This window comes from Dermacentor andersoni, chromosome 3, assembly GCF_023375885.2.
Source record: "Dermacentor andersoni chromosome 3, qqDerAnde1_hic_scaffold, whole genome shotgun sequence".
Lineage (NCBI taxonomy): Eukaryota > Metazoa > Arthropoda > Arachnida > Ixodida > Ixodidae > Dermacentor > Dermacentor andersoni.
In genome coordinates this window covers 11080738-11104897 of record NC_092816.1, presented here as the reverse complement: position 1 = coordinate 11104897, position 24160 = coordinate 11080738, and the positions used below count along the sequence as shown (strand labels likewise).

General features: G+C 44.7%; 2 protein-coding genes across 3 annotated transcripts in view; both read left to right on the top strand.

The window, feature by feature from the left end:
- The first annotated feature begins 15623 nt into the window (after positions 1-15623).
- Nsun5 (Nop2/Sun-like domain containing protein 5) overlaps positions 15624-24160 on the top strand; it is a 41759-nt gene continuing 33222 nt past the window's right edge. Inside the window, exons 1-3 of one of the 2 annotated variants that reach the window (XM_055065636.2) lie at positions 15624-16037; positions 20306-20552; positions 20866-21137. In XM_055065636.2, the coding sequence (XP_054921611.1) occupies positions 15912-16037; positions 20306-20552; positions 20866-21137 (645 nt within the window). In that variant the 5' untranslated portion in view covers positions 15624-15911. The remainder of the gene's footprint in view (positions 16038-20305; positions 20553-20865; positions 21138-24160) is intronic. The other variant, XM_050169759.3, reaches the window with a different exon arrangement.
- Positions 20403-20931, top strand: LOC129382146 (vacuolar ATPase assembly integral membrane protein vma21-like). Its single transcript, XM_055065637.2, has 2 exons — positions 20403-20491; positions 20594-20931. Exon 2 carries the CDS (start codon positions 20614-20616, stop codon positions 20845-20847), a length of 234 nt encoding a protein of 77 aa, XP_054921612.1. The 5' UTR covers positions 20403-20491; positions 20594-20613; the 3' UTR covers positions 20848-20931.

Genomic DNA, 24160 nt, shown 5'->3' with positions numbered 1-24160 from the left:
GGGCTACACGGCCTGTGTGAATCAGCTACCGTATGTTGCGGCGCTCTTTCGTGTGGTAGACTGATGCATGGTGCGCGTTTATTTCTGTACTGTTGTAAAAACCATTTGTTTATTCACTCAATACAAATGTACGGCTTCTTCGCCGCAGTACAGCTTAGTTAAGCGGTGAAGCATACTAGAAGTGGGAGGGGGCCGTTATCAGCCAGCATAGTATGTCCACTTAGGTGACCTGAGAGGCGGCGGGTGCGCGAGTGTATAATTTAAGAACTCTTATTATGTCCAGTGACAGTGGAGATCATTAACTGTAGCACCAAAGTAGTGGACCACTACCAGAACAAAGGCATGTAGTATGCCCATCTCAATTCTTGTGCTTATGCCAGTCTTATTTTTTACAGCAATAGCTGCTATGGGCTAACTCCCCTGGTTGTTCTGATGTCTACTGGTGTTGTCACTGGAATTCCCGAATTTCTTGCGAGAATATTGCAAATAAAGTTCTCATTGTGCTGCGAGGATTTAAACATACGATCAAAAGAGTGGCAGTCCACAATTCTACATTTCAGCCACTCTGCTGAAGGTACAGTCGTGGTGAATACTGATCCTGGAGAGCGTGATCTAGCCAACAGGTGCCTAGATTGGCTAACACCTGCTCAATGTCTGCATACTGTATATAGAGCTGGCATCCACACCTTCAAGTTCTTGCACATCACCTTCCCACTTGTGAAGGCAGTCCTATGTTAAGTTTTCTTCTTGCATGTGATGACAATGATTGGGTGCATCTGCTTCATTAATCTTCTTCTAGTGCTTGGCTTCTCAGATTTACTGGATGGAGCTGTTGGTGTCTTGTTTTCCTCAAGCAAAGCGCGAGACATAGCAATGCGTAGCCCAAATATAGATTTGAGAAAACCAAAACGAATTCAGCAGTAAGAAGCTAAAGGGTTGTTTTGGTGTAGATCAGTGGCTAAGTCCGGATATGAAACAGGAGGAAGAAAAGCCGAGTCTTTCCACTTCAACACTGAGGCACAACTCCCACAAATAAATAGGACTCTTACTTATTTTACTTTTTTAAGGAGATTACCGACTTGCATTGGCAAGTGTTCACAACACTTCAGCAAACACTGCATGAACTAAGCTTCCTGTGCATATTTCACCAGCTACTGCATCATTGTTTCACATTATGAGTGAAACTGCAATTTTCTTTATGCCACAACTTGCCCAATTTTGTGTTTTGCAGTGGGATGTTAGCAGTGCTAATAAGGCACCTAAATACTCCGATGAATAGTCATACAGAGAAAAAAGAAGTAAGAAAGCAGTGGCGTTTTGTGCGTAGACTATGCCTACACCTGGTGCTCTTATGGTCATTTTTTCCCTATCCGCTCAGCCATTCTAAACAAGAAAAGTTTATACACAATTAGTTTATATACAGACCACAACTAAACCACAGGTATCGTTGGTAAGCAAAGTATATTTATTCGGTGACATTTTCTGCAGCCCTGCTATTGAGCTTTCCTTCCTTCCTTTTCAGCTGTGCAGGTTCACTAAGAAGTGATGATACAGTTTGACAATTTTAATCATTGAAAGACTTAGCGAAACCTTTTTCGGGTTGTTTTTTCTTGGTTTCAGACTCTGCACATTGCATTTTAAGGCATGTTTTCTGTGTTTGTTGCTTTTTCTTTATGGGTAGGGCATGTCAACATTTTTTACACCATTTCAGGTATGTGGTGCCATAGACTCTTCTTAGATGAAGTCTTGCCCTTTCATTCTGTACAATATGATATCGGTTTTTTGTGTCCAAGGCCGTTTTACAGCGTGATTGTAGCATTTTGCTAAGTTTTGCCTCTGTCACCCAAGCTTGAAAGATTGCTACCCACTGGTGGTGGCATGACACATGCCACGTTTCTTTTTCAATAAAAGGAAGTCTGTTACTTATCCTGTGCACTGGTTGCCTTTTGTCTCTTTGAATTGCAATTTGTTGCCTATATTTGCTCTTTTGTTGCATTTCAGATTAGGAATGGCTATCATAATTGACATTTAACCATATTGCACACAATGTGGATGATATATAATTGCAATATATGGCCACCATAAATATAATAGAAGTTAATAATTCAAGAATAGTGCCTTTGCATGGTGGTCCAGCCATGAATTGTGGCTATAAGGTACCAGCGCTGCAGATAGCACTGCTTGTGCAGAATATAGTGCAGCTCTACTACTTTCAACCATCATTGTTTTTATCTGCATTTCTATAGCTCCAGTTTCTGTGAACAATACACATCCGGTGGAAGGGTGGCTTGCACCTGCAGTTGGGTCCAATGAATAGCCAAATTTCTGCCCGTTTTCATGTTACTAGCATATTAGTAAAGGCAGTCGTTTTTGTAGTAGCCTGTTTGCCCAGTGTAGAAGCCGCTGCAGGGTGTCTGGATCTCATACACATCTTCAGCTTTGCAGGGGACACAGCATCTGGCACATAGTTTGTCACAGGCCATGTATTCGGGGCAAGTTGAGTTCACTCACTAGCAAAGGGAGAACCAAGCTTGTCGGATATGAAGTAAACCGCCTGTATACTCGGTGGCCTTCATTTCGTGTGACATATGTGGTTATAGCGACCCTTGTTTTAAGCACTTCTTGTCTCGCAGCGGTCGTTTGCTTTTTGAAACACTCAGGATAGCTTTCAGCAAGCTGGACAGGAATAACGCTGAAAAACCAGCAGATGTTAATTGTCGCACTTATCATGCGAAGCTTCATACAGTATGATGAGGGCGTAAATAAATGAGGGTGTTCCTCAAGGCCTTGTAGCACATGTTGCGAGTTTGGAGCAACATGATGTATAGCACTTTTTTGATCGCATGCTATAGGTTTAGCAAGTGTGGCCATGGTTGAAGTGCAGTGCAAGGTCAAGAAAACAGATATCTATGAGCAGCACCCTGGTAAGGAGACTCTGGGAAAACTAGTGGGAAGCCTGTTGAACATCTGGTTGACCCACTTGCTGGCTCCACCAGGCAAAGTATAATAAAGAGAAGGAAGTCATCAACACATCAGAAGGTTTTTACATATAAACACTGTGCTAAGGTCATAACATGCCAACAAGTCTTAGTGCGCAGGCTATGCACGACCAACTGCATATGCCTTCTGTTCGGACATTGCTCATTGTAACTAACAAGGATGGAGTGGACAAAAAAAGAACAGCAGCTCCATTAATTTAGTTTCACTGGTATCGACTGTGTTTTGTAAGCGTACATTGCCATACTCCCCAATGCCTTCTTGGGTGACATCAGCAAAGACCAGCTCGAGGCAAGGGGTAATAGACGTCTTTACAAGCTAAAAATGCATGAATGCATGGAGAGCACATTGTGTCCAAAAAGTAGGCACTTCACAGGGGCACTGGAGAAGGAACAGGTTATTAACAGTGGGCAAAGACAAGCTACTAAACACCCAACACTGTTGCCATGTAATGACCTCTGAAACAATCCCTCTTAAAGAGGAAATCATCTTTGTGTATCCATAAAGAGGGCAGATGGGCAAAGCCCCTTCAGTAATGCTGCCAGCTTCAAAAGCCTATTTTGCACATCCTGAATGCTTCCTTCTTAAGACTTTGCTGGGTGCAAGCATTCTACTGTCCAAAAGCTGTCATTGAGAGCACTGTTGGTTTGGTGGCAATAAAGTTCAGAAGCAATTGCAACAAACCTCCCTTCCTAGTTGGCCTGGATGCTCACGGTGCTTATGAAGCAGCACCATGAGGCAAGCAAGGTGAATGGATGCCTCCAAGCCCTTGTTCGTTTATCACACTGTTCTGTTAGTAACAACCATGAGACTTGAAACCAACAAGCTCAAGCTCAGCACTCTCATGGTTACTGCGGAGGATTCATAAAAAGCACAAAAACAGAAAACTCAAGGGAAAGGATAAAGCACCATTTAACACTTAGTATTGCTACAGCCCACCCCCTTCTTTTATTTTGTCTGGTCGTGCTACATCTTTTTACTATATATAGGCATGAACTTAGGTGATGTTCCCAATCAGTGTCCAATATTTATATACACTATGTGCTGGTTCAATGATGTTCAAAACACTGCAATGGAAGCTTCAAGTAGAAAAGGTGCCTGGAAGAAAGAAAAAAAGCTGTGCTGCAACCATCTTGGCAACATCTTGTCCCCTTAATAAAAGTTGTGCTTTCATATCAACTTGAGCCCTCCAGTTTAGAGTAAAGTACCAGTGCGCATATGAACAATGAATCAATTCTCAAAGAGTATGTGCAGTCCAGGGGCAAGAATCCGCATTGTGCTCCTGCATTGAAGGTGAATAACACGTACCATAATGGCGAATGTGCTTTAGTAAGCTTCATTGCAATATTAATTTGTAATGTACAAAGAATTGTCAATGAAGCTTACCACGAGCACAGATGCACTTGCAAATTATGTCACAATTGAAAGTAATGAGCAAAGTGTAAAACTATGTGCCCTTTCCATTCTTAGTATGCTTTACTGCACGATGCTTATTTACACCCCTGTATTGCGGTGTAGCAAGCTACAAAAGAAACGTTGCATAATTAGGCTTTTTACGATTATCTTTCTCGCAATACACTATTATTTCGCGGTGAAGCCTAAGCAATGTACTGCAGTGAAGCATACTAAAAGTGAAAAGGGGCCACTGTCACTGGACATAATAAGACTTCTTCAATTATACACTTGCGCAGCCACCGCCTCTCAGGTCACCTAAGTGGACATACTATGCTGGCTGATAGCGGCCCCCTCCCACTTTTAGTATGCTTCACCGCGTAACTAAAATGTACTGCGGCGAAGAAGCCGTACATTTGTATTGAGTGAATAAACAAGTGGTTTTTACAACAGCAAGAAGTAAACGCGCACCATGCATCAGTCTACCACACGGAAGAGCGTCGCAATATACGGTAGCTAATTCACACAGGCCGTGTAGCCCACTTATCAGTTGTAAAGGGTATTATGGGTAATTCAAAATTTCAGACACACATATGTGTTTATGTTTACGTTCGCACTCCTTGCGTAATAAGACTCCCAGAACTTCCACAATAGAAAGTAATTTACAACACACAAACGCAAAGACCACTATATGTCTCGTTTTCAACTCGGCTGTCATGCAAATGACATATAGCGCGGAAAAACGTGAACATGCTGTGTGTTAGCGTCGTAAACTTCATACTAGGCAAGGAGCTAGCACACCACAATCCCGCGACAGCCGTTAATGAGACCAAGACGGGAGCACATGTATGTGAACGCGCAAACCCTAAGCCACTCTGCTCCTCCGCCACCCCCGCTGCACGGCTGCATCAATCGTTTCAAGCACAGCACACCAAACACACATTCAGCGCTGAACAATGGGCGGTCGACGCAGTTGCATTTACATGACTTGCAGCGAGCAGCACATCCCTCGATGTCCGTTAAGCAAAGTCGGACACGGCGACGCCACATCGCGGTTCGCAGAACTTCGCTGCCGAGGCGCTAGACCACTTCGATATTTCAATTGTCACCACCGCCGGGTTCTCAAGAAAGCACGGGTCACACAACGCAGATTCTGTAGTGCCAGACCTCATCGAGGCCAAAGCCGCATTGCCGCACCGCCACTACTCACGGCTTTCCGCCAAGTAACACAGAACCTACAACCAACACACAAGCAACGCACGCACGATTACATGAGCAATGTTGAACAACGCGCGGCCCAGAGAACGATCACGCCGAGGACGAACACGCCACCATAGAATAAAGTTGACGCCACGGCGTCGCTCGGCGCCAGCATCGCGCCTTCTCAAAAATCCCTAAATGATGCTGTCCCTAGGCACCTAGGATCAGGTCACGTGAGGGATTTTTGTACGACAAATAGACGCACGCGTCTAAATGTCGTACAAAAATCCATCACGTGACCTGATCCTAGGTGCCTAGGGACAGGTTCGTTTAGGGATTTTTGAGAAAGCGCGATGGTGGCGCCGAGCGACGCCGTGGCGTGTTCGTTCTCGGCGTGATCAACCGCGCGTTGTTCAACATTGCTCATGTGAGTGTGCTTGCGCTGCTTGTGTGTTGGTTGTAGGTTCCATGTTACTTGGCGGAAAGCCGTGAGTAGTGGTGGTGCGGCAGTGCGGCTTTGGCCTCGGTGAGCACTGACAGTACAGAATCTGCGTTATGCGACCTGTGCTCCCTTAAGAACCCGGCGGTGGTGACAATTGAAATATCAAAGTGGCCTCAAAGTGGCCTCAAATATCAAAGTTCGGCGATCCGCGATGTGGCGTCGCCATGTCGACCTTTGCTTAACGGACATCAAGGGATGTGCTGCTAGCTACAAGTCACGTAAATGCGACTGCGTCGACCGCCCACTGTTCAGTGCTGAATGTGTGCACAGTTGGTGTGCTGTGCTTGAAACGAGTGGTGCAGCCGTGCAGTGGAGGTGGTGGTGGAGCAGAGTGGCTTAGGGGCTCCATTTGCGCGTGTGTTGCGTGCGTCTATTTGTCGTACAAAAATCCCTCACGTGACCTGATCCTAGGTGCCTAGGGACAGCATCATTTAGGGATTTTTGAGAAGGCGCGATGCCTGCGCCGAGCGACGCCGTGGCGTGTTCGTCCTCGGCGTGATCGTTCTCTGGACCGCGCGTTGTTCAACATTGCTCATGTAATCGTGCGTGCGTTGCTTGTGTGTTGGTTGTAGGTTCTGTGTTACTTGGCGGAAAGCCGTGAGTAGCGGCAATGCGGCTTTGGCCTCGATGAGCTCTGGCACTACAGAATCTGCGTTGTGTGACCCGTGCTTTCTTGAGAACCCGGCGGTGGTGACAATTGAAATATCGAAGTTATCTAGCCACCATATCGAAGTGGCCTAGCGCCTCGGCAGCGAAGTTCTGCGAACCGCGATGTGGCGTCGCCGTGTCCGACTTTGCTCAACGGACATCGAGGCATGTGCTGCTCGCTGCAAGTCATGTAAATGCAACTGCGTCGACCGCCCACTGTTCAGCGCTGAATGTGTGTTTAGTGTGCTGGGCTTGAAACGATTGATGCAGCCGTGCAGCGGGGGTGGCGGAGGAGCAGAGTGGCTTAGGGTTTGCGCGTTCACAGACATGTGCTCCCGTCTTGGTCTCATTAGCGGCTGTCGCGGGATTGTGGTGTGCTAGCTCCTTGACTAGTATGAAGTTTACGACGCTAACACACAGCATGTTCACGTTTTTCCGCGCTATATGTCATTAGCATGACGGCCGAGTTGAAAACGAGACATATAGTGTTCTTTGCGTTTGTGTGTTGTAAATTACTTTCTATTGTGGAAGTTCTGGGAGTCTTATTACGCAAGGAGTGCGAACGTAAACATGAACACATATGTGTGTCTGAAATTTTGAATTACTCATAATACCCTTTACAACTGATAAGTGGGCTACACGGCCTGTGTGAATCAGCTACCGTATATTGCGACGCTCTTCCGTGTGGTAGACTGATGCATGGTGCGCGTTCATTTCTTACTGTTGTAAAAACCACTTGTTTATTCACTCAATACAAATGTACGGCTTCTTCGCCGCAGTACATTTTAGTTACGCGGTGAAGCATACTTAAAGTGGGAGGGGGCCGTTATCAGCCAGCATAGTATGTCCACTTAGGTGACCTGAGAGGCGGCGGGTGCGCGAGTGTGTAATTAAAGAAGTCTTATTATGGCCAGTGATAGTGGCCCCTTTTCAGTTTTAGTATGCTTCACTGCAGTACATTGCTTAGGCTTCACCGCGAAATAATAGTGTATTGCGAGAAAGATAATCGTAAAAAGCCTAATTATGCAACGTTTCTTTTGTAGCTTGCTAGACCGCAATACAGGAGTGTAAATAAGCATCGTGCAGTAAAGCATACTAAGAGTGGAAAGGGCACATAGGTTTACACTGTGCTCATTACTTTCAATTGTGACATAATTTGCAAGTGCATCTGTGCTCGTGGTAAGCTTCATTGACAATTCTTTGTACATTACAAATTAATATTGCAATGAAGCTTACTAAAGCACATTCGCCATTATGGTACGTGTTATTCACCTTCAATGCAGGAGCACAATGCGGATTCTTGCCCCTGCTTTTGGCTGGACTGCACATGCTCTTTGAGAATTGATTCGTTGTTCATAAGCGCACTGGTACTTTACTCTAAACTGGAGGGCTCAAGTTGATATGAAAGCACAACTTTTATTAAGGGGACAAGATGTTGCCAAGATGGTTGCAGCACAGCTTTTTTTTTTCTTCCAGGCACCTTTTCTACTTGAAGCTTCCATTGCAGTGTTTCGAACCTCTTTGAACCAGCACATAGTGTATATAAATATTGGACACTGATTGGGAACATCACCTAAGTTCATGCCTATATATAGTAAAAAGATGTAGCACGACCAGACAAAATAAAAGAAGGGGGTGGGCTGTAGCAATACTAAGTGTTAAATGGTGCTTTATCCTTTACCTTGAGTTTTCTGTTTTTGTGCTTTTTATGAATCCTCCGCAGTAACCATGCGAGTGCTGAGCTTGAGCTTGTTGGTTTCAAGTTTCATGGTTGTTACTAACAGAACAGTGTGATAAACGAACAAGGGCTTGGAGGCATCCATTCACCTTGCTTGCCTCAAGGTGCTGCTTCATAAGCACTGAGCATCCAGGCCAACTAGGAAGGGAGGTTTGTTGCAATTGCTTCTGAAATTTATTGCCACCAAACCAACAGTGCTCTCAATGACAGCTTTTGGACAGTAGAATGCTTGCACCCAGCAAAGTCTTAAGAAGGAAGCATTCAGGATGTGCAAAATAGGCTTTTGAAGCTGGCAGCATTACTGAAGGGGCTTTGCCCATCTGCCCTCTTTATGGATACACAAAGATGATTTCCTCTTTAAGAGGGATTGTTTCAGAGGTCGTTACATGGCAACAGTGTTGGGTGTTTAGTAGCTTGTCTTTGCCCACTGTTAATAACCTGTTCCTTCTCCAGTGCCCCTGTGAAGTGCCTACTTTTTGGACACAATGTGCTCTTCATGCATTCTTAGCTTGTAAAGACGTCTATTACCCCTTGCCTCAAGCTGGTCTTTGCTGATGTCACCCAAGAAGGCATTGGGGAGTATGGCAATGTACGCTTACAAAACACCGTCGATGCCAGTGAAACTAAATTAATGGAGCTGCTGTTCTTTTTTTGTCCACTCCATCCTTCTTAGTTACAATGAGCAATGTCCGAACAGAAGGCATATGTAGTTGGTCGTGCATAGCCTGCGCACTAAGACTTGTTGGCATGTTATGACCTTAGCACAGTGTTTATATGTAAAAACCTTCTGATGTGTTGATGACTTCCTTCTCTTTAACATACTTTGCCTGGTGGAGCCAGCAAGTGGATCAACCAGATGTTCAACAGGCTTCCCACTAGTTTTCCCAGAGTCTCCTTACCAGGGTGTTGCTCATAGATATCTGTTTTCTTGACCTTGCACTGCACTTCAACCATGGCCACACCTGCTAAACCTATAGCATGCGATCAAAGAAGTGCTATACATCATGTTGCTCCAAACTCGTAACATGTGCTGCAAGGCCTTGAGGAACACCCTCATTTATTTACGCCCTCATCATACCGTATGAAGATTCGCATGATAAGTGCGACAATTAACATCTGCTGGTTTTTCAGTGTTATTCCTGTCCAGGTTGCTGAAAGCTATCCTGAGTGTTTCAAAAAGCAAACAACCGCTGCTAGACAAGAAGTGCTTAAAACAAGGGTCGCTATAACCACATATGTCACACGAAATGAAGGCCACTGAGTATACAGGTGGTTTACTTCATATCTGACAAGCTTGGTTCTCCCTTTGCTAGTGAGTGAACTCTACTTGCCCCGAATACATGGCCTGTGACAAACTATGTGCCAGATGCTGTGTCCCCTGCAAAGCTGAAGATGTGTATGAGATCCTGACACCCTGCAGCGGCTTCTACACTGGGCAAACAGGCTACTATAAAAACGACTGCCTTTACTAATATGCTAATAACATGAAAACGGGCAGAAATTTGGCTATTCATTGGACCCAACTGCAGGTGCAAGCCACCCTTCCACCAGATGCGTGTTGTTCACAGAAACTGGAGCTATGCAAATGCGGATAAAAACAATGATGTTTGAAAGTAGTAGAGCTGCACTATATTCTGCACAAGCAGTGCTATCTGCAGCGCTGGTACCTTATAGCCACAATTCATGGCTGTACCACCATGCAAAGGCACTATTCTTGAATTATTAACTTCTATTATATTTATGGTGGCCATATTTTGCAATTACATATCATCCACATTGTGTGCAATATGGTTAAATGTCAATTATGATAGCCATTCCTGATCTGAAATGCAACAAAAGAGCAAATATAGGCAACAAATTACAATTCAAAGAGACAAAAGGCAACCAGTGCACAGGATAAGTGACAGACTTCCTTTTATTGAAAAAGAAACGTGACATGTGTCATGCCACCACCAGTGGGTAGCAATCTTTCAAGCTTGGGTGACAGGCAAAACTTAGCAAAATGCTACAATCGCGCTGTAAAACGGCCGTGGACACAAAAAAGCAACATCATATTGTACAGAATGAAAGGGCAAGACTTCTCTAAGAACAGTATATGGCACCACATACTTGAAGTGGTGTAAAAAATGTTGACATGCCCTAGCCATAAAGAAAAAGCAGCAAACACAGAAAACATGCCTTAAAATGCAATGTGCAGAGTCTGAAACCAAGAAAAAACAACCCGAAAAAGGTTTTGCTAAGTCTTTCAATGATTAAAATTGTCAAACTGTATCATCACTTCTTAATGAACCTGCACAGCTGAAAAGGAAGGAAAGCTTAATAGCAGGGCTCCAGAAAATGTCACTGAATAAATATACTTTGCTTATCAACGATACCTGTGGTTTAGTTGTAGTCTGTGTATAAACTAATTGTGTATAAACTTTTCTTGTTTAGAATGGCTGAACGGATAGGGAAAAAATGACCATAAGAGCACCAGGTGTATGCATAGTTTACACACAAAAAGCCACTGCTTTCTTACTTTTTTTTCTCTGTATTACTATTCATGAGTATTTAGGTGCCTTATTAGCACTGCTAACATCCCACTGCAAAACACAAAATTGGGCAAGTTGTGGCATAAAGAAAATTGCAGTTTCACTCATAATGTGAAACAATGATGCAGTAGCTGGTGAAATATGCACAGGAAGCTTACTTCATGCAGTGTTTGCTGAAGTGAACACTTGCCAATGCAAGTCGGTGATCTCCTTAAAAAAGTAAAATAAGTAAGAGTCCTATTTATTTGTGGGAGTTGTGCCTCAGTGTCGAAGTGGAAAGACTCGGCTTTTCTTCCTCCTCTTTCATATCCGGACTTAGCCACTGATCTACACCAAAACAACCCTTTAGCTTCTTACTGCTGAATTCGTTTTGGTTTTCTCAAATCTATATTTGGGCTACGCATTGCTATGTCTCGCGCTTTGCTTGAGGAAAACAAGACACCAACAGCTCCATCCAGTAAATCTGAGAAGCCAAGCACTAGAAGAAGATTAATGAAGCAGATGCACCCAATCATTGTCATCACATGCAAGAAGAAAACTTAACATAGGACTGCCTTCACAAGTGGGAAGGTGATGTGCAAGAACTTGAAGGTGTGGATGCCAGCTCTATATACAGTATGCAGACATTGAGCAGGTGTTAGCCAATCTAGGCACCTGTTGGCTAGATCACGCTCTCCGGGATCAGTATTCACCACGACTGTAGCTTCAGCAGAGTGGCTGAAATGTAGAATTGTGGACTGCCACTCTTTTGATCGTATGTTTGAATCCTCGCAGCACAACGAGAACTTTATTTGCAATATTCTAGCAAGAAATTCGGGAATTCCAGTGACAACACCAGTAGACATCAGAACAACCAGGGGAGTTAGCCCATAGCAGCTATTGCTGTAAAATATAAGACTGGCATAAGCACAAGAATTGAGATGGGCATACTACATGCCTTTGTTCTGGTATTGGTCCACTACTTTGGTGCTACAGTTAATGATCTCCACTGTCACTGGACATATAGCGGCCCCCTCCCACTTTAAGTATGCTTCACCGCGTAACTAAACTGTACTGCGGCGAAGAAGCCGTATATTTGTATTGAGTGAATAAACAAATGGTTTTTATAACAGTACAGAAATAAACGCGCACCATGCATCATTCTACCACACGAAAGAGCGTCGCAACATACGGTAGCTGATTCACACAGGCCATGTAGCCCACTTAACAGTCGTAAAGGGTATTATGGTTAATTAAAAATTTCAGACACACATATGTGTTTATGTTTACGTTCGCACTCCTTGCGTAATAAGACTCCCAGAACTTCCACAATAGAAAGTAATTTACAACACACAAACGCAAAGAACACTATATGTCTCGTTTTCAACTCGGCCGTCATGCTAATGACATATAGCGCGGAAAAACGTGAACATGCCGTGTGTTAGCATCGTAAACTTCATACTAGGCAAGGAGCTAGCACACCACAATCCCGCGACAGCCGCTAATGAGACCAAGACCGGAGCACATGTCTGTGAACGCGCAAACCGTAAGCCACTCTGCTCCTCCGCCACCCCCGCTGCACGGCTGCACCACTCGTTTCAAGCACAGCACACCAAACACACATTCAGCGCTGAACAGTGGGCGGTCGACGCAGTTGCATTTACATGACTTGCAGCGAGCAGCACATGCCTCGATGTCCGTTAAGCAAAGTCGGACACGGCGACGCCACATCGCAGTTCGCAGAACTTCGCTGCCGAGGCGCTAGGCCACTTCGATATTACAATTGTCACCACCGCCGGGTTCTCAAGAAAGCACGGGTCACACAACGCAGATTCTGTAGTGCCAGAGCTCATCGAGGCCAAAGCCGCATTGCCGCTACTCACGGCTTTCCGCCAAGTAACACAGAACCTACAACCAACACACAAGCAACGCACGCACGATTACATGAGCAATGTCGAACAACGCGCGGTCCAGAGAACGATCACGCCGAGGACGAACACGCCACGGCGTCGCTCGGCGCCAGCATCGCGCCTTCTCAAAAATCCCTAAACGATGCTGTCCCTAGGCACCTAGGATCAGGTCACGTGAGGGATTTTTGTACGACAAATAGACGCACGCCTCTTTTACTAGATATTCGCCAACAACGCGCGGTTGATCACGCCGAGAACGAACACGCCACGGCGTCGCTCGGCGCCACCATCGCGCCTTCTCAAAAATCCCTAAACGAACCTGTCCCTAGGCACCTAGGATCAGGTCACGTGATGGATTTTTGCACGACATTTCGACGCACTCCATTTAGACGCACTCCCTAACGGCGGCGTTACTGCGTGCGTCTATTTGTCGTACAAAAATCCCTCACGCACGCTGGGAATGATGGGAAGTACATGGATTTGTCTGATCTTCGTGCTTGAGTATTCAGACGTTTTTGTGGCTTTGTATATTACGCTATATAAATCTTATTGTATATTTCAGCGCAATCTATATTCTTCGAAGTGCAGAAGACGCCGGGAACGCGTACAATTGCTATTAATTGCAACGACTGAGCTTGTCCAGGTGGCCAAATCGAAACGCACCAAGCGTCTCACGGCACTGGCATGCCCGCGATAATTTCCTAAAGGCGTTTCATTCGCTTGCCGATACGCGCGTCCGTGGCTTATAATGGCTTCAATATCAGGCTTCTGTGCTAGAGTTCCTGTGTTCGAATCCTGTTATCGGACAATTTTAATGACGTTTATTTAATTATTTATTACGCAATGCACTGTTGAAAATGACGAGTTTACCAAGTCACAAAGCCGTTTGAAGGCAAAAGGACGAAGTTTAGGACAAATCCATGTACTTCCCATAATTCTCATGCTGGGACAACCGCTGCTATGCATACCGCTGCCATTGCAGCTTCCATAGAGTTTCTCACTACATTACCTAGAGTGAAATCTGGCGCTGCTGCGCTGTGGCATGCATGGGAATGCCGGTATATTGTGGATTCGGATTGGCATCGTTCTCGTAGAGACAGGACACCTTGAAGACGCGCTTGGCAAGTACCGTTCCATCCATGTTCCATCTGTCACAACGATTCATTTTCTACTAGAACAGCACGTGAAAAGCTGTTTTAGCTTTATTATTACGCGAAAACATGTTTTGTTTAACTATGAGAACTTGTTATTGTGTGTACGACTACATGTTACGTAAGAAGTATCAGCGGGCCGCTAAAGTTGGAGGACAGACGACAAGGTTCGCGCTCGCTTTGAAACAGCTGGTCGTCTGTTCTTGCTTTTCTTCGCTTGGTCATGCATCATGGGTGAGTAAAGATGTAATATGCGTGAATAAAAACATTTTATGAAGATGTTTCTTTGAGAACGCGTTATTTGCGTAGCCATATCCACGTTTTAGACGAAGCCTCTTACAACACCAGCCAACACGAGCCTCGCAGACACATATACCGCAGCGTTGCCATCTGGTGAAATTGGCCACCAGATTTCGGAAATCTGGTGAAAATGTAGAGCTCCTGGTGGCCAGGCCAACAAACTACTACACCAGACAACATCTGGGGATATCTGGGGAAAACCACTCTACCGAAATTACCGTCTACCCGCGCTGCTCATCCAAACATTTAACACTAGGTAGCGCCTGCGGCCGCCACGATTTCCACGATTCTAAGGCTTATATTTGTATTTGTTTATTCCTCATGAAATCCCTCACTGTTGCTGTGCTACCGCTAGAGTACAGTGAACTATAAAGCTTACTGTAGCTAAGGTTTGTGCTAGCGTGTGATGCTAGCGCTAGGTTTCAACGCACGTATATTTATAAGTCGTTTCAATAGATGGCACCGGCTGTTCTAGTGGAGGAATGAATTTACCGTGGGAAGCGCGGGAAGAGCAACGCCGGGCCATCGGCAATGCGTCAAGTGGCCAGCCAACACACGTGCTGATGCTCCGCTCGTTTCGCTGTCACAAAAACCTGTTGTGCAGGCCGTCTTCGACGGGAAACTACCTGAGGATTCTGCAACATTCTGGGCTAGAATTTTGAAGTTTAAAAATGCCATGGGGGAAAAGCCCTACCAGGACCTTGCATTGTATGCACTGGCATGTCTTTCTTGCCCAGTGTCGAATGCACTGGTGGAGCGTGTCTTCAGTCAGGTCACGTGTGTTAAGACCAAGTACAGGAACAAAATGTTGCTGAAAACTTTGGATTCCATTGTACGAATTCGCACAACGTTGGCCTCCAGAGAGGGGTGTTGCGTGAAGTTCACTATCACAGACGATATGCTACGCAGGTTTCGTTCAGGCATCTACGATGCTCCAAGCGATGATTACAGGCTCCTCATCATCACAGACGATATGCTACGCTGGTTTCATTCAGACATTTACGATGCTCCAAGGGATGATTAAAGGCTTCTAATCGTGATATTATATTCATAATAAAATGAGTGCTTGACGAATGTTAATTCTTGGCCATTTTTGTGCATTTTAAGGCAATTTTATTTTCTGGTGAAATCTGGGGAAACTTTAGCGAGTTTCTGGTGTCGTGCCGACTTTCCAATCTGGCAACGCTGATATACCGTCATTCCCATGACGGCACGGTGCCCCCTTAAGAAACTCCCATAGACGGTGGCGCCAGATTACCCTCTAGGTGTTATAGTGAGAAACTCTGTGGCAGCTTCCGTAGACACTAGCGCCAGAGTTCCCTCTAGTAATTTTTGTAGGAAACTCTATGGGCAGTTAGCTAAATTATGGCTTGGGCTATGGATCGCGTCGTTTTGCCCTATCTGCCGCTGTTCTGCTGCTGGCCATTCTCGCATTCGTGGCCCACGTGCGGTGCCTGTAGGTGGTGTTATGAGCTATAACTGCTATTAGGAAATAGAAAAGCCTATGATCAAGAAAGCTCTTTCAACACAGGCTCCAACGTTGCAGCAGTTAGTGTTCTGAGTATGCCGCGGGCGTGGAAAGGAATCACCCGCACGCCTAGGCGTTACAAGGAGGCTGCGCGCATCGTTGACGCCCTGAACACATCCTCGGAATCTCTTGAGTCTTTGGTGACTAGTTCCCGCATGCCGGTAAGTGAGACTGAGCACACGCCGAGATAAACTGCTAGTGTTCTCGCTGACATCGCATCGTTATATCCGTACCAGTTCTCATGTGCGCTGTTCACTGGGTGTGAAGTCGTAAAAATAGATGTGTACCTGCATGTTTATTTGCCCAGGTTCCGTTCGTAACGCGATATCGCAGCTTCACACTTGATAAGCACGAAGAAAAAAAAGTCGCAGTTTCGCCCGAAAGGCGGAGCACCGATTGCGATAGAAAATTAGTAGATAGCTATACGAAGTAAGGATAGTAGCTTTATTGGTATAAACTTGTAAATACTCGCTTACTAACCGAATTAACAATCATATAATGTGCAAGCTCGACTGAACGGTGACGTGGAAAGACAGACAGTGCTCTCTGTGTGTGTCTGTTTATTTCTACGTCCTCGTTCAGTTGCGGCTGCACATTTGTCATATGTATTCAAACCAACTAGCCTGCCCACGTTTTCAAGCACGGTGTCACGCGCGCACAGTAAACACGAACACATCTCGCTCGATGAGCGCGGAAACTCGCTGTCAAAATGCTGGAGTGAGGAATCGCGTCAGCAGCAGTTCTCACGCTTCAACGTGAACGAAATGTCGAAAGCACAGCTCATACGACGCTACCGGCACTACGCGCACTCTGCAAACATCGCAGATCGCTTTCAAGGTACGGCACCCGCACGGCCGCACCATATGTAAGCGGCAGCCGCCGGAGAAGAACGCCCCCGCTGTGCCTCACGTGCGACAGGAGAGGGCACGCTTGGGCTGTGCGCTTGCGCTCGCTCACGCGTGATTGGCCATGTTCGCCTGCTCAACCTCGCACGTACAGCATACGCGCCCGGCAACGATATCATCGCCCTTAGACTTTATACGGAACCTCACGGCGACGCCTACGGCAGAAATGCGCTTGGAGTGTCCATATAATTGCTATCACAATAAAGGTGATAGCGGCAGACTTTTCTCAAGTGATATAATTGTTGGTCAAGATGTCTTTCAGAGATGCTTTGTAGCAATCACTGACTGGTGTTCGAATTGGGGAATAGAGCTCAATGTGGAAAAAAATGCTCTTTTATGCGTAACAAGAAAAAAATCTTCGAGCAAATTTAATTACCAGCTTGAAAACAGAACTCTCCCCAAAGTCAAAAAATATAAATATGCAAGCGTTACTCTTGCCAGTAACATCACATGGACATCGCATATCTCGGATATTTGATCAGCGGCATTAAAGAAACTGTGGTTGTTAAGAGGAAGCTTAAACACGCACCTATAAGAGCTAAAATATTAGCCTACAATGCAATAGTGAGATCTAAATTCGAATATGCTGCTGAAGTTTGGGACTCGCATACTAAAAAGACGTTATGGAACTTGAGCGAGCCCAGAGGAAAGCTGGGAGATTTATATACATAACATATGCCAGGAAAGATACCCTGTCCTCATTATGTTAGAAAACAAAATGCAGACACTACAAACATGCAGAAAAATTAATTGCCTTGTACTACTACACAATACTCTTTAAGGAAAAATATGGCAGTATCCGGTTCTGTATGTTGGCCTACTACAAGAAGAACACGACACAGTCGCAAATATTTGATTGCACCAATTTTCGCTAGAACAAATGCTTGAAAGTACGGTTTTTTTATCCCTCAAATGGTGAGGAAGTGAAATTCACTTCCCATTGGTGTACTTGAGTCAAATGATTTAATGACTGAATTGGCAAAGCATTTCTGTGAATTTTAGCGATGTCAAAGTGTGATCCTTGCTTCTTTTTATGTGTTATGTTCATTCTATGCAGCATTATTTACGCTTGTCCTTACTTTATTTTTGCTTGCTTAAAAGCCCCTCCTGCTTAGGCCAAAGTATTGGCCTGAGGTATAACTAAATCAATAAAAAAAATAAAGAGAATTCAGTTACAACCGATGGGGTGCAGTGCACAAACCAGGAAAAATGCTCTTGTGCTGCTAGTTCGGTGCATGTTGCACGATCAAGCTGTAGTACTGGGATCCTAAATATTGCTTAAAATACAAGGCAGGCATTACGCATGGTGCTAACTGCTAAGTATTTATTTCGAGAAACGTATACGTTTTTATCTGGGCCTCTTGCGTATGATGTCATATATGCAGCACATATGCATGAAAATACAGATAAGCCAGTTCCACCAGAGAAAGTGATAGGGAAACTTGCATGCCTGTCTGCTAAATTTTGAAAATTAACTGCTTAACATGTCTGTTCTGTGGATCTGCCCACGAGACTGCTCTGGCCAAGCATCGGCGCATGTAGGCATGGGTACCTCAATAATGCGTTGCTTTCTGTGACTGGTTATTGTGGCAAGGACCCGCATTCCCTATGGGCACATTTTGAAAATGCCTACATTCACTTCACCAACACTTAGTCCTAAATTTGTATGAAAAATGGCTTTAGGCAGCTTTTCAATAGTTCTTTATGCTACAGAATGCAGGGTTTTGTTACTGTTACCCCACTTAATGATATTAATGTTATAAATTGCAGTTTGCATCTTCTAAACTGTTCCATTAATAAGACATATGTGCTACATACTGCTCCAAAATTGGAATTTCTTTGCTACAATCTGCTCCAGAATGAATTTTTACCTGCTCTAAAAACTTTTACAAAATGACCTTGGGCATTCCTACCCCTGAAGTATTTCAAGCACCGGAACCAATTCTTTATATTGAGTACTCACGTTTTTGCTTGCCTTTATTGAAATCTGTACTGTGCATTTTACATGTTTTCCTGTTAAGTTCTGTTAGCTTAATGTATAGGAATGGGGCTTCCGCACAAGTGGTAATAGCAAAGCGCTGCTGCTGTCGCCACCAAGGGTGACCACAGATAAGGAACAATGCTGACTGTGAAGGACAGTCATATTTGGTTCCTCCCTCTTTGCTGCAATGCACCTTGTCAGAAGCTAGGTACACCCATAGGAGATAAGTGAACAATCCCCTTTCGCTTCCATGCTAACCACGTGTCTGACCACATGCTTGACGAGGTCACCGGCATTTTCTTCGACAGTGATAGTGACTTTTTCTGAAGATTTTTAGTAATACTCAACAAAGGCATATAAACAAATGAACCTTCGGCTACAGGGAAAAGACGGGGAATGCGGGAGATGGAAATTCAAGACTATGAGCAAAACGTGAACTAGGTGAATGCAGGAGCCAACGTTTCGACAAGTGGACTTGTCTTCTTCAAGGCGACATACGCTTGTCGCCTTGAAGAAGACAAGTCCACTTGTCGAAACGTTGGCTCCTGCATTCACCTTGTTCACGTTTTGCTCATCGTCTTCGGCTACAATGTCTTTTTCTTCTTTTTCTTGTGTTTATTTAATTTTTGTCAACTTTTTTTTTATTGTATGCCGCAAGTTAGCCCACTGCCTCTTTTCACCCGATTTGCTCTCTCGGGATATCTCTCGGGATATTACTGTAGTTGTGTACTTAATCAATTTAATATATGCTCTATAATAAGATGTTTGCTGTTTCCAGCTTAAAGGAATGCAAATGAGTGCGGAACTATTCACAAGTGCTGTCATTTATTCTTGTTGCCTTCATAAGTTTCCCTTTGTTGCCACGGAAAGCCGTGCATGAGTATAGCAGTCTCAAGGACTTTTACATGCAGTACTGAGATTGATTGATTGTTTGTGACATGGCCAGTGTCCTTCCCGTCATCTGTCCACCAAAATCTTAATTTTATAGAAAACATTTGATAGTACTCTGTCACCAGTGCGTCAAAGTACATCAATGAGCTAGCACCCCCACTTGGAGGCCCTTGGCAGCACATATGCCAAGGACCTCCCACATTACTGTAATGTTGAATATGGAACACCTGTGATTGTTGGCCCCTTTGCTGGGCATCATCCTCTCAAGAGGACAAGAACTAGTCAGTGGGACGGCAGGCTGAGCAAGTTGATAGGTGCACGTGCTACAGAAAGGCAGGTATACAAAACATGCACAAAAGGAGGACTGCTCAAAACAGCAACTGTTGACTGAAAAGGCCACACAGTGGTGGAAAAGGAAAAAGACAACACCTACCTGTGCAGGTAGTTTTTGTGTCTTCCTCCTTTTCATCTTGATGCAGATTCAGTGGGAAAAGAGATGGAATAAATGTAAACAGAGAAAAGTCGCTGCGCAACCTTTCAGGTGATAGCCGCCATTTTTCTTTTCTCATTCTTCTAGAATCCTGTGTTTTGTATGCCTGCCTTTTCTGTACGTACTTAGTCTCCAGCCCTCAACGTACTATTGTGGGTGCAGAACAAGACCCAGCTGGCGGCACTGGTGATACAAGTATCTAAGAAGCTGCCACTCTTGGAGGCAGTGGTTTCACAGAGCCCACTTCTGGATGAGGGCCTGCCTAAGGCCTTAGCATTGGTTCTGGTGCATGAGGCACTGTTTGGGGTGCGGCCTCTCCCTCCAGGGATGTGTGCCCGTGCTGACCAGGTGCTTGCTTGCCGGCCCCAGCTTGAGAAGGCTCTGGCAGACATGTCCAGGAAAGGGAAAGGTAATACTGACACATTTGGGGTGGCCTCGTGCGTGATGCAGGCTTGCTGAGCTGAGAGGCCATGGCAGGCCCACTGGCCACACTTCTGCTGTACACGGCGCTGATGGTGACACTCCCGCTGGGTGCCTTCTTTGGAGCCCAGTGGGCGCTGGCTGAGCTGTGGCATGCATCGGCTACGGCCTGCTCTGTGGGGGCCACCGTGGCCAGTGTGCTCTGTGTCCACCTGGTCCTCGGCCTGTTTGTCTACGAGGCTTACCACGAGGCCACCCCTGCCTCGGATGAGAAGATAGACTGAGAGTGGGCTCCTGTGCAGTTTTGCCAGCATCATTGCCTCGCTACGCTCGTGTCAACACTCTACTGCTGCACACGTCTACCGTGATAAGACACCTGGAGCAGCAGGGCTTCCGGTGGGTGCGTTACCCACGCCGACGTGGACTACCGTGGTTCTTGGAGCGAGTGCGCCACTTAGAGCCACATGAGTTCCTCAAGGACTTTCACCTACGTGATTGGCTTGTGTTTGGCACTGGTGCGAAGCTGAACACGCTGGACCTTGTGGAGAACTTGCAGCTTCTACTGCAGGACAAGGTATGTGTGTTTCACTCACAACAGAGGTGCATGTGGTGCACATTCTTGGATGGTAACTTTCAAGGGTGTTGCTTTCCGCATGAGACAATTGACGCAGTGGATGAAATAGATGAGTGGGCAGATGCACTTTCAGCTTTGTTTCCCACCATGTAGTGCATCAAGTGCAGAGAGGACTTAAAGACACTGTCACTTGAATTTCTTTCACAATAGTCAGATGGCTACCCATTCTCAGATCGTATGAGCACTTTCTGTTGGACTCGCAAAAGAAAACAACACTCATTGTTTGGGCAAGGTGCACGGGGGGCACAAAGGTGCGCGATACTAGAACTAGATACTGGAAAACAAGGAAGAGCGGCAGTAGAAGATGGAATAACAGTCGATTTCATCAAAGATGGAGAAGACATAATAATGCTTGGAAAACTGGCAGCTCTTCATACGAAGTGTCTATCGACTGCAAGGGTCCCAGAATATTGGAAGAATGCAAACATTATACTAATCCACAAGAAGGGAGATGTTAAAGAATTGAAAAATTATAGGACCATTAGCTTACTCCCAGTATTATATAAAGTATTGACCAAAATAATCTCCAATAGAATAAGGGTAACACTGGACTTCAGTCAACCAAGGGAACAGGCTGGCTAGAGGAAGTGACACTCTGCAATAGATCACATCCATGTCATTAATCAGGTTATCGAGAAATCCGCAGAGTACACTAAGCCTCTATGTGGCTTTCACAGATTACGAAAAGGCATTTGATTCAGTAGAAATACCACCAGTCATAGAGGCATTATTGGAAAATATCTACAGAGATTCCACAGCTACCTTAATTCTACTCAAGAAAATAGGAAGATACCTATAAAGAAAGGGGTCAGAGAAGGATACACAATCTCTCCAATGCTATTCACTGCGTGCTTAGAAGAAGTATTCAAGCTATTAAACTGGGAAGGCTTAGGAGTAAAGATCGACGGCAAATACCTCAACAACCTTTGGTTTGCAGATGCCATTGTTCTGTTCAGCTACACTGGAGATGAGTTGCAACAAATGATTGAGGACCTTAACAGAGAGAGTGTAAGAGTGGGGCCAAAGATTAATATGCAGAAGAACAAAGATAATGATAAATAATCGGGCAAGGGAACAAGAGTTCAAGATTGCAAGTTAGCCTCTAGAGTCTGTGAAGGAGTATGTTTACCTAGGTCAACTAATCACAGGGAACCTTGACGATGAGAAGGAAATTCACAGAAGAATAAAAAATGGGTTGGATCACATACGGCAGACATTCATCAGCTATTGATCAGCATAGTGGCAATGCTGAAGCCCCCTCACCCCCCCCCCCCCCCCCAACACACACACCTAAAGTGCCATTACCAGAGCTTTTTCACCAACATCATTTGAGGTTTCTTTTGACTTTCGTCGACCTTATCACATGCAATTTTTCTGCGCTAATAGCTTACTGCATCATTATTGGCACAGACGTGCACAGCTTTTAATTCATACTTTTGCTTTATTTCTGCAAATCCTGACAATAGGAGGACACACACATTAGACACACTAGCGGCGGCTGCCTCATCCATATTTTCTCTCTTCAACATTGTTTTAAATTTCCACTATAAACACCATGCAAATACACAATATATTTAAATATACACACAGGATAAAGGTTATTATATTTTTGAAAGAGATGGAGCTGGCCAATTAAAGATTATTTCTAAAGGTTTGAATAGCCTATGCCTAGAGATGAATATGTTGCTGTATTTTCACCACGCTTCAAATTGCTTTGCATGTTTTTTTGACCATGAAAAAAAACTGTAGACTTCAGTGACTCCTTCAGCAGAGTCTTTTATCAACGGCATGTGAAATGCAGGTGAATGATATGTGTCTCAGTATTGTTTTTCGCTCCACTAAACAATGCTAATGACTCATGAAAAAACACTCTTCTAATAATTTACAACATTTATTAGGGATGGAAGCATTGTCACTTGCACGCAGAGTTCATAAATATATACAGGGTGACCCAATTAAATATCATGCACCCAGATTTAAAATAAGAGCAATGCATTACTTGAAGAAAACCTAGTGCATATTGTTTGCAGTACAGTGGAGTAGCTGCCAGTAATTATTTCGTTACTGAGATTTAATTAGGTAGTCATAATTAATTATCTAACTTGAGACGTACTATCCTAATTATCAAACTGTCAATGAGGCATTTGTAGGCACAGCCAAGGGTCATCTAAGTACGGTATTTTCGGTGACATACTAATTGCATACTAATGTTTTCCCTGCTGATAAATAAATCCTGTGAATATAGAGAATACCACGTGACTGCACTCCTACCCGGATCATAAAGCAGTGCCCTCAAACAGGCTTCCTCTGAGTTATCCAGAATGAAATAAAGGAAATAAAGAAAAACATCGGGATCGAGCTGGTTCCTTATCTGCCGCACCCCTGCTGAAGTAACATGTCGTGTTTGGTGTTAGTTCGAAACAAGCTGTGACAGCTGTTGTCTTAATGCAGATAAAGTGCACGGAGGGTCTCTTTTTTTTTTGCCACAAAACCTATTACCACAAAAGTAAATTGACAACATCCGTGCAAAAGTTTAAAGGTGCGTTTTGTTTCGTCTAAGTTGCCATGTCTTTCTCTAGTGAGCATAAGGAAAACGTGATTCTTGCCTTGGGAGCTGCAAATGGCAACAATAGGAAGGTTGCAATATATGTCAGTCATGGAAGTGTGGCAGTAGACTAAACATATCGAGTACCATCAGAAATCCGAAAAAAGTTAGACATACTGGCAGCTTCCAGAAACTGCAGTGTTCTAGCATTCTAGCAGAGGTGTTTTAGCCCTCATGCTAGCGTGCAGGATGTGGCCACCCAGGTACCGAATTCCAAGTCATCAGTTTGGAGGATTCTAAACGACGACCTTTCACCCGTACCACCTTAACTAGCACTAATGCTTGGAAGATAGAGAGACCTGCAGAATCTTCTAAATTCTCGTATTGGGTCCTCACAAAAGCCGATGGGGCACCCGTA

What these genes read in the sequence shown, in the direction of transcription:
- LOC129382146 (XM_055065637.2), top strand. Translation starts at nt 20,614, where the DNA reads ATGGCAGGCCCACTGGCCACACTTCTGCTGTACACGGCGCTGATGGTG.